At 39.7% G+C, this 9,907-nt stretch overlaps 1 protein-coding gene across 2 annotated transcripts in view; it reads right to left on the bottom strand.

The window, feature by feature from the left end:
• Positions 1-1,815: 1,815 nt before the first annotated feature.
• The window catches only part of ppp1r7 (protein phosphatase 1, regulatory (inhibitor) subunit 7), an 88,622-nt gene continuing 80,530 nt past the window's right edge, over positions 1,816-9,907 (bottom strand). For both annotated transcript variants that reach the window (XM_059950898.1, XM_059950907.1), the window contains exons 7-10: positions 9,680-9,796; positions 8,838-8,942; positions 5,761-5,847; positions 1,816-2,296 (exon numbers count right to left, since the gene is read on the bottom strand). In XM_059950898.1, coding sequence (XP_059806881.1) covers positions 2,120-2,296; positions 5,761-5,847; positions 8,838-8,942; positions 9,680-9,796 — 486 coding nt within the window. In that variant the 3' untranslated portion in view covers positions 1,816-2,119. The remainder of the gene's footprint in view (positions 2,297-5,760; positions 5,848-8,837; positions 8,943-9,679; positions 9,797-9,907) is intronic.

The following is a 9,907-nucleotide window of genomic DNA, read 5'->3' as shown; positions in this document are numbered from 1 at the left end:
GTAATTGAAAATCCTGGAGACCAATTAGATTTTCTGTCAAAGTAGATGGTTAATATCTTGCTTGCATGATGCGAGTTACATGCCACTTATCTACGAGCCTGAATGAAATCTCTGGAACAAATGAACCAATTTCCAAACCACTGCACAGCACACTGATTTTTCAATATGCATGCGTGCTCACTTACAAGGTCTAATATAATAAATTTATATGTCAATAAAATGCTTAGATGTCAAAAGGACAAGGTCAAGTGATTAAAAGGGCCACACTGGTAATGTACTTGTTTTCCTTTGTGTAAAAATGCAGCAGTCACCCATCACATCCACTTAATAATTTGCTTGAAATGTCTAATGTGGGAAGAAGAAAAATACTGTGTTAAGCTTGATATTGCACACTATTCACTTATACAAGTTTAGAAGTGTTTCCAAAAAAGAAAAAAAGCCCTGGTCCTGTTTTTAACAGTGTGCATATGGTAACATTGCAGGAGTATTGTCGAAGACTCGTTGCAAAGGAATACATTTTTCCTTAACTGAGGAATTGAACTAAATGCTGTGTGATCAGTGAACATCTAATTTGGCCCTATAAAGGATGAAAGGTTATTCATGGAACATCTGAAGATGGTTCCACTTAAGATATTGCCCAGGGCCTAATCCAATTGACTCCAAAAACTACAACCATTTTCCCACAAACAAGAAAAAATTTGCAGATGCTGGAAATCCAAGCAACACACACAGAATGCTGGAGGAACTCAGCAGGTCCGGCAGCATCTATGGGAAAGAGTACAGTTGACCCTCTCAGCCCAAAAACTCCATAGATTCCATAGATGCTGCCTGGCCTGATGAGTTTCTCCAGCATTCTGGGTGTGTTACAACCATCTTCTTTTGTTTTAAATACACCAGGCATTGTTCTCAATGACACCAATATTACAAAAGGTGACAAGATGTAATGTTGCCTCCACTCCAAGGGTGACCACTCTTGCACACCTCTGGAACACAGTCGTCTTGACCATACTCGGGTTAATGAAATCGGGAACCAAATGCTGCTGAGAGAACCCACTTGACAATTGGCAAGTGCCACATAATACTGTTGAAAAGCTTCTACTTTACCTTTTGTCTGAGAGTAGACTTGGGCAAAAATCAGCTAGAGTTAATTGAATTTATCCTGTGTTTTGTGAACAGCATATATCTGGGTAGTTTTACACTTCTTGAATTAGATGCCAATGTTGTAGATATTCTGAAAGGCTTTGTTACAGGACAGCTAGCTTTAAAGCACAGATCTTCAGCACTATGGCCAGGATGTCATCAAGGCCAATAGCCTTTGTGATAATTAGAGTGCTTAGCCATTTCTTAACATCATATTCAACAAATTAAATTTGCCAAAAAGCAACTTCTCAGACGGCATATCCTTCAGGAGAACATGACGGATAATTCACCTGGAGATTGTAGCCAACGTTTCAGATTGGTCTTTTACACTTAGATTCACGACTGAGAATGGGAATGTTCATAGAACTTTCTCGGCTTAGTTGTTTGTCGATCAATCTTCACAAATGCATGTGACAGGACTTTGTGGGGTTCTGTCTGGATGTGTTGTCCATTGATCCTCTGAAATGACTCATGTAGTCCCAGTAGTTTTTGTAGCTTGGTAGCACATCACTGGCAATCTACTATAGTGTGAATCTCTGTCTATTTTGCAAAGCATTCAAATAAAGTCCCATTTGAAACAATTACACAATGCATTAAAACAAACCAGTAAAATCACATTGAGGGGTGGACTTCCACTCTAATTTTTATGGAATTGCAGACAATTAGTAAAGTCCATGCATTTCAGTACTTTTAATGTTCATTCCTTACAAAAAGAATAGGTCAAACACAGACACATTTTGTCCTCACAAGCAAAGGATGGCGTTACGGATCAAGTGAGACACTGTGCAAGACTGCAGCATACAAGATGAATCAATTAAAACAGGAGCCTGTTTATCAGAAAGGAGTCAATAACAAAATCATGCATTTGATTGTTTAGCTATAACTTAGTATCTTTTTATCAAATACCTTAAGAGTATCAGTCAAATATAACATGTGGAGCTTTCCTGAAATGAGTCAGGAATGAGAAGGTGCTCCAGTTTCAGAATCGGATAAAGGTTGCATCGATCTGTCGCACAGAGGGAAGGGACAAGATTACTTTGCGTCGATAATGTGGGTCCTTTTGCAGCGGGTTACCCTCAAGATAGATCGTCTGTAGATCTTTGGCATTCTTCAGCTCATCGAGGTCACTCCAGTGATCAATTAAATTATCATTCATCTGAAAATTCAAGGGATGGGAACTTTTCAACACAAGGCAGGCAAACAATCTTAGGTAACAATTTTAGTTTTAAAATAGTCTGAAGATTCATTATGAATTTATCCTGTTCCCTTCATGATTTTAAAGTTATCATGGAAGGCAGCCATGGGAACCACAGATGGCTCCCTATCCTCAGGCACTACCTCCCCGTCATTTAAAACCACGTTCCATGGTCCATTTGCGACTGAAGAAAAAAAATCCTAAAATGCAAACTAATCAGTCAGAAATTTTGCACAAGGCACTACATTTAAATATCATAGGAAACACAAATGTGAAAAGCTTTAAAGCAGGATAGGTTAAGGTGTCTGGTCAAAATACAAAACACACAAAATGCTGGAGGAATTCAACAGATCGGGCAGCATCTATGGAAAGGAATAAACAGCTGACATTTTGGGCCGAGACCCTTAGAAAAAAATATAAGTCAGAGCAAGGTGGTGGCAAGACATAGCTGAAACCGGGAAAGGGGAGGGCTGAAGTAAAGAACTGGGAAGTTGGTGAGAGGTAATGGGATGGAGGAGAGGGAATCTGATAAGACAGGGCAAAAGATCATGGAAGAAAGGGAAGGAGGAGGAGGAGTACCAGAAGGAGGTGATGAGCAAGTAAGGATGTAGGAGGGAGAGCAAGAGAGAAACTGGAAAGGGGGTTGGTGAATGGTGATGCGGTGGGGGGGAGGGGGGGCATTACCAGAAGTCCAATAAACCTATATTCATGTCATTAGACTGGAGGCGACCCAGACAAAATATGAGGTGTTACTCTGAGTGTGGCTTCTTTGCAGCAGTAGATGTGGCTACGGACTGACATGTCAGAAAGGGAATGGGACGTGGAATTAAAATGGGTGACCACCGGGAGATCCCGTTTGTTCTGCCATATGGAGCAAAGCGGTCTCCCAATCTACATCAGGTGTCCAACAAAAATGAGTGGGCATATAGCCTCAAAATGCAAAGCACTCATCTCAACACTGAGAAAACAGAGGAGTGTATACCCAAGGATAAAGTGTTCAGCTGATCAGTAACAGCCAGCACGGATTTAAAAGAAGTTATGGTTGACGAATCTGACTGAATTTTTTTTTAATGGTTTGGTCACTGGACAGAAGAGTATTCAAGATGTATTTGAGGGATTTTCAGAAACCAGAGAATTGAAGAAAGATTGAGCTTGTTGAGAAATTAGCTGATCAACATGGGACACTGAAGAACTGGAACTCAAGTTGTCAGGAAGTGATTGGCAGTGTCCCCAAGGAGGTCCACAAAACAATTATTCAACATGTTTATTAACAGGAAGGACGAGAAGGGCAGAGCAGAGAGGTTTCTGCAACTCATTAAAGGGTTGTTGCTGATAAGCTATTTTAATTGGTCAGGCCAATGTCAAAAAATTAAAGCCAATTTTTCAGCAGAGAAATTAAAACATCCTTTTCAAGCAAAAGTTATCTAGAGCTCTCATCTACACATAACTGATGCAAGTCATAATGTTAATTTAAAAAACTGGAATACTTGTGAAGAAAATTTACGAATGACTTTGGGGCAATGTCAAGTTTATGAAGAGATTCTGCAAATGCTGGAAATCTTGAGCACACACACAAAACGCTAGAGAAACACCGCAGGTCAGGCTGCATCTATGGAGGTAAATAAGTAAGCTGACATTTCAGACTGAGATACTTCAGCAGAACTGGAAAGGAAAGGGGCAGAAGCCAGAATGAGAAAGTGAGGGTAGGAAAGGTGTACAAGCTGGTACGTCATAGGTGACATCAGGTGAGGAAGAAGGTAGCTGGGTGCTCACAGTGCAGCTTTCTCTACATGGGTGAGACTTAATGCAGATTGGGGTTTGTTTTGTCAAGGCCTTCACTCTGTCCACTGCAAAAGGCAGGTTCTCCCAGTAGCCATGCATTTCAATCTGACTTCTCATGTCCATTTGTTGATGATGTCACTTAAAAAGGATTAAGGTCTGAAAGACACTAAAGACCCTACTTCCACTCGATCACAGTATCCTCTCCTATCATTCAGCACCTTCCCTACCAACTCAGTCAATGCAACCAAAACTCATTGCTCAAGTTCCTCTGGTGCAGACCATAGGTGCAGACCCCCAGCTTCACAGTGCTCTTAGTGCATTAACCAGCCTTAGCCTTGTTTCCAGTACTTGATGCTCTCTAATGTACCAGCTTTCAAATGTTAATATCTGACAGACTATCATTCCATTCCTATTCCAACTAAATACAGTTAAACATCTCCAAATGTACACTTATCATATCATTTCCCTGAAGATCCTTCCTCAGGACCTTACTCTTCTGTAATAGCCACGTTAAACTTAACCATGAAATAGTGGTATCCTGTTCAATCAGTAGCTAATATCCAGCAGCAACATCAACATCACTAACTCTGACCTGCTCTGCTGCTACTAAAATTGTTCTAGCCGTGTTTTTATTCATCCCGAAAGTGAACACAAGTTCTTCTTTCCAATCTCTGATTATACTACAAAATAGTCAGAACAAAGACAATTTTACTGGAGATGCAAGAGACCATATAGATGTTGGAATCTGGAGCAACACAAGATGCTCATAAGGTCATAGATGCTTGGAGGTAAATCAACAGTCAACATCTCAGGTTGAGACTCTTTACCTGGAATGGCCTCCATCAGGACATTTATTCTGTTGTGTACCAAACAACACACACACACATTTTAGTAAGATCAACACCATTACTTTTCAAATACTTCCATAGCTTTCTTCATCTTAAAGATCTCCTCCAGTCTTGTATTCCCTCCTGTAAGTTTGCACTCCTACACTATTTTCACTCTACATTTGCTGAGCCTCATCCTGTTTGCTCCAGTCTTCTTCAAAAGCCTTTCCTGATGATCAGAATTATAACCACAAGTGTCCATTTCAGCATTCATGTTTTGGCAGATCTCCAATTGACTCTGTATTTTAATCACCTCTCCAGACAATTGTGTCCATTTATCCAACATATTTTAACAAAGCAACTTTTTTTTTAAATTTTAAGCATTAGTACTGTTAATTGCAAGTTGCTGTTTTCTGAATACCTCAAGATATTTTTTAAAAAATATTCAGAGTCCCATTTGCCCTGCATACGTATGAACTGAATGTAGACAGCTAGGACGCAACATCCACAGTTGACCCCGACCAATTATCAGTGTCCTACGCCAATAACTGCATTTTCCATGAAGCATATTTGTCTTGCCATAGAAATTTAATTTTACTTGTTCTTGGATGTTTCTATCATTGCCTGATTTACAAAGTTACTGAACACATACATATATAAAAACATTGTAACTGATTTTTCACCCCATTTGAAATGGGGCTATTGTTTGAAAATTGATTTCAATGACAGATCAGTTCCTCGAGAATTGGAAAATGAACTGCACAGATACCCATGAAGACCTCATTTGTTGTTACAAGTTTGTTTTAATATACCTACCCAGAACTCCTGAAGTTCTGTCAGGTGACTGACATTTTCAATTTTCTTGACCCGATTGTTTGCTATATCCAGCGTTGTTAATTTTTTCTGAAATGCAGGTCATAAAAGATTAAACAAGAACAGCAGTTGAGCTTCAGAGACTAAAGTTAACAAATTCCACAATGTGGGCTTGGTTATTAGTTCTCACAGAGAGCATAATATGCAGATGGTGTTACAACAAAGTAGTAAAACCAGTTGTTTTCATTACCTTAAAAAAGGTAACGAATATGTACCACACTGTGTGTCACTATGCCATGAAAATGTTTTAAAGGTAATGATTATTCCATGTTTGTCTGAGGTAAAAAAAATAAACGTGCACTAAAGAACCTTGTGATAACAACTCATTTAACAAACAATATGACATCCTATAGAACTGTGGCAATCCAAAAGTAACTAGCTTAATTTCACAACCTGAGTTTCAGTTAAGCTTGCACCCACAGTGAGTCAGTCAAAATGCTCTCTCTTCCGTTGTATCAAGAGTGCTTCTTCCTGGTTTCAATCTTGCTAATGGATGTGATCCAATAGTGGTAACTTCATGGCAGATTACTTTTTGGAATTAAATAGCTACATAGTGCTTGAAAGTTTGTTGACTACCCGACTTACAATGCTCACCAAGTGTGAATTAATATAGGTCTGATGAGATTATCAGTGTTCAGCATAGTATACATAGGATTTCTTTGGCAAGATAGCTGTACAGGAAACTTATAAATCTTGCTCCTCATAAGTCCACTAACTAATTTACTGGAGATATTGTCTTATATGGAAACATACTCCATATGCCCTTGCATGATGGGTTTCTGTTGTCAGGAAAAAGGGTTATAGCTATACAAATGTGCAAGAATTCTACTGGAATGAAATCAATCCATGTTTTCCCAATTATCACAGAGGGCATAGGCTTATAAGTTTTATAGGGCCAAATCAGAAGAATTCCACTCCTTTAATTCTCATTACTGGGTTGATCAATTACAGTACTACAGTGAATTTCAAATACCAGAGTTCTGTACACAATTGCACAAATTCTGAAGAAAGGTCTTGGCCTGAAACATCAACTGTTTATTCATTTCATAGACACTGCCTGACCTGATAAGTTCCTCCAGTATTTTGTGTTTTGCACAAATTCTTGCTTTGACAATAGACAATAAGTGCAGGAGTAGACCATTCGGCCCTTCGAGCCTGCACCGCCATTCAATGTGATCATGGCTGATCATCCGCAATCAATACCCCGTTCCTGCTTTCTCCCCATATCCCTTGACTCTGCTATCTTTAAGAGCTCTATCTAACTCTTTCTTGAAAGCATCCAGAGAATTTGCTTCCACTGACTTCTGAGGCAGAGCATTCCACAGATTCACAACTCTTTGGGTGAAAAAGTTTATCCTCAACTCCGTTCAAAATGGCCTACCCCTTATTCTTAAACTGTGGCGTCTGGTTCTGGACTCCCCCAACATGTTGGGAACATGTTTCCTGCCTCCCTTGATAATCTTATATGTTTCAATCAGATCCCCTCTCATCCTTCTAAATTCCAGTGTATACAAGCCCAGTCGCTCCAATCTTTCAACATATGACAGTCCCGCCATCCTGGGAATTAACCTCGTGAACCTACGCTGCACTCCCTCAATAGCAAGAATGTCCTTCCTCAAATTTGGAGACCAAAACTGCACACAATATTCCAGGTGTGGTCTCACCAGGGCCCTGTACAACTGCAGAAGGACATCTTTGCTCCTATACTCAGCTCCCCTTGTTATGAAGGCCAACATGCCATTAGCTTTCTTCACTGCCTGCCATACCTGCATGCTTACTTTTAGTGACTGATGAACAAGGACACCTAGATCTCGTTGTACTTCCCCTTTTCTTAATTTGACACCATTCAGGTAGTAATCTGCCTTCCTGTTCTTGCCACCAATGTGGATAAATTTATCCACATTAAACTTAATCTGCCATGCATCTGCCTACTCACCCAACCTGTCCAGTCACCCTGCATTCTCATAACCTCCTCCTCACATTTCACACTGCCACCCAGCTTTGTGTCATCTACAAATTTGCTTATGTTACTTTTAATCCCTTCATCTAAATCATTAATGTATATTGTAAATATCTGCGGTCCCAGCACCGAGCCTCGCAGTACCCCACTAGTCACTGCCTGCCATTCTGAAAGGAACCCGTTAATCCCTACTCTCTGTTTCCTGTCTGCCAACCAATTTTCTATCCATGTTAGTATCCTACCCCCAACACCATGTGCTCTAATTTTGCCCACTAATCTCCTATGTGGGACCTTATCAAAGGTTTTCTGAAAGTCCAGGTACACCGCTGCAAAAAATCTTAAAACTCAATCAACTGAACTAAATTAATTACAGATTGAACTAATAACCTAGTCCCAATAGCATCTACATTACATGTTAAATTTAGTACATTGAACATTCAAGTTAGTGCGAATAAATTTATATTTTCACATATTCCATTTTCCGATTTCCTTATGCCACAGGAGACCATTCAGCTCACAACGAGTCCAAGAGTAATCACATCCATCTCAGTTTCCATTTACTTCATTGTAAATCAGTCTTGTACATGTCCATCAATTCTCCCCACGATTCTCCTCCTACCCAACCATGTACAACCTAGGCAACATACAACCTATCAGCCAGCAGACCTTTTGGACATTGAAGGAAAATGCAGTACTTGGGAGAAACAAGTTAACGGGAACCCCACACAGAAACAAGTTAACTCCACACAGAGGACTGGACCCAGATCACTGGAGTTGTGAGTCAGTCCTACTACCTGTCTTCATTCTTAGCTCCTGTTTTTGTAGATCGTATTGGAAAAAATATTCAATATTGAATGACACAGTGTGGACACAATGGCTGCCATTTTACATCACAATTTACCATTACATATTCTAATGACGTGTATAATGGAATAAACTATAACTCACTGCACTATGTCTCTTAGCAAGAAGTAAAATCACTTTAGTTCCATACACGATGGAGGATATAAGCAAACTTCAAAAGGGACACCAATGGTGAAAATTTGGTGCGAAGACTCACATTGTTCTCCAAGCCCTCTATCACCTCGATGCCATTGTGACTCAAGTAAAGCTCTTGTAAATTGACCAGGCCTTGCATCCCTTCTATCTTTGTCAGCCGATTGCTCTGTAGGAAAAGGTACATCAAAACCAAACATCAACATGGTTATATCAATAAATGTACAATGGGACAGCCACTAAAATTTCATTTCTAGTCAGCTTGTGTCTGACACAAGTAAACCACTCAAGAGGCTTCTCGAATGAAAATGCTTAGTTTTCCATTCAGGTGCCTTGGAATCTTTGTCAAGCAAGGGGCTGTTGTTTCGTTGCTGTTCTTGGTTGTGTTGCTCCACTGAACATTGTGGGCGTGCTGCTTGCTCTGGACTGTCTGCCGACACTTGCATGCTACCTCCAGCGTATCCTTAGGTTGTTACTGCAAATGACACATTTCACTATATGCTTTGATGTCCAAGAGATGAATAAATGAATCCAAATCTTTTGTTTCATCTGGTTACCCACTATTCAGCAGTAGAAAATTTGAACACAAACTTAAAACTGTTATTTCACTTCCCCACTTGATAAGCTATCAGAAGTGTTCAACCACAGAGCAAGATTCTGAGTAAATGGAACAATGAAATTTTCAAACACCAGGAAACTTCTTCACTGGTTGAGTGAGCTGGCACCGCTGAATGTAGCAATTGTTCTGAAATTTATGAGAATTGAGTAAAAAGAACCCAACCACACCTCCACAATCATAACAAGTTGAATCCCAATAACAATCACAGCCTGAGTATTATCTAGCTGCTCAGATTAGACTAAAGACCTTCAAACTGAATTGTGTTGCAGTATTAAGAACAATGTTACCTGTATACTGAGGACAGTGAGATTCGTTAACCCATCCAAGTTCTGTAATTTGGTGATTTTGTTTTTACCCAAAAATAAACAGTTAAGTTTCTTCAGATTTTCCATATTCTCTATAACCTGTCAAAACAAGATGTTTAAAAATCTCACCAATTTCTTTGTCAATCACATTGATGTCACTATGAATACTGTCCCTTTTCTTGCCATACTCAATCCTTGGGTAAAGCGTTT

This window comes from Hypanus sabinus, chromosome 2, assembly GCF_030144855.1.
Source record: "Hypanus sabinus isolate sHypSab1 chromosome 2, sHypSab1.hap1, whole genome shotgun sequence".
NCBI lineage: Eukaryota > Metazoa > Chordata > Chondrichthyes > Myliobatiformes > Dasyatidae > Hypanus > Hypanus sabinus.
Note: the sequence above shows the minus strand (reverse complement) of the source record. Positions and strands in the feature narration are given on the sequence as shown.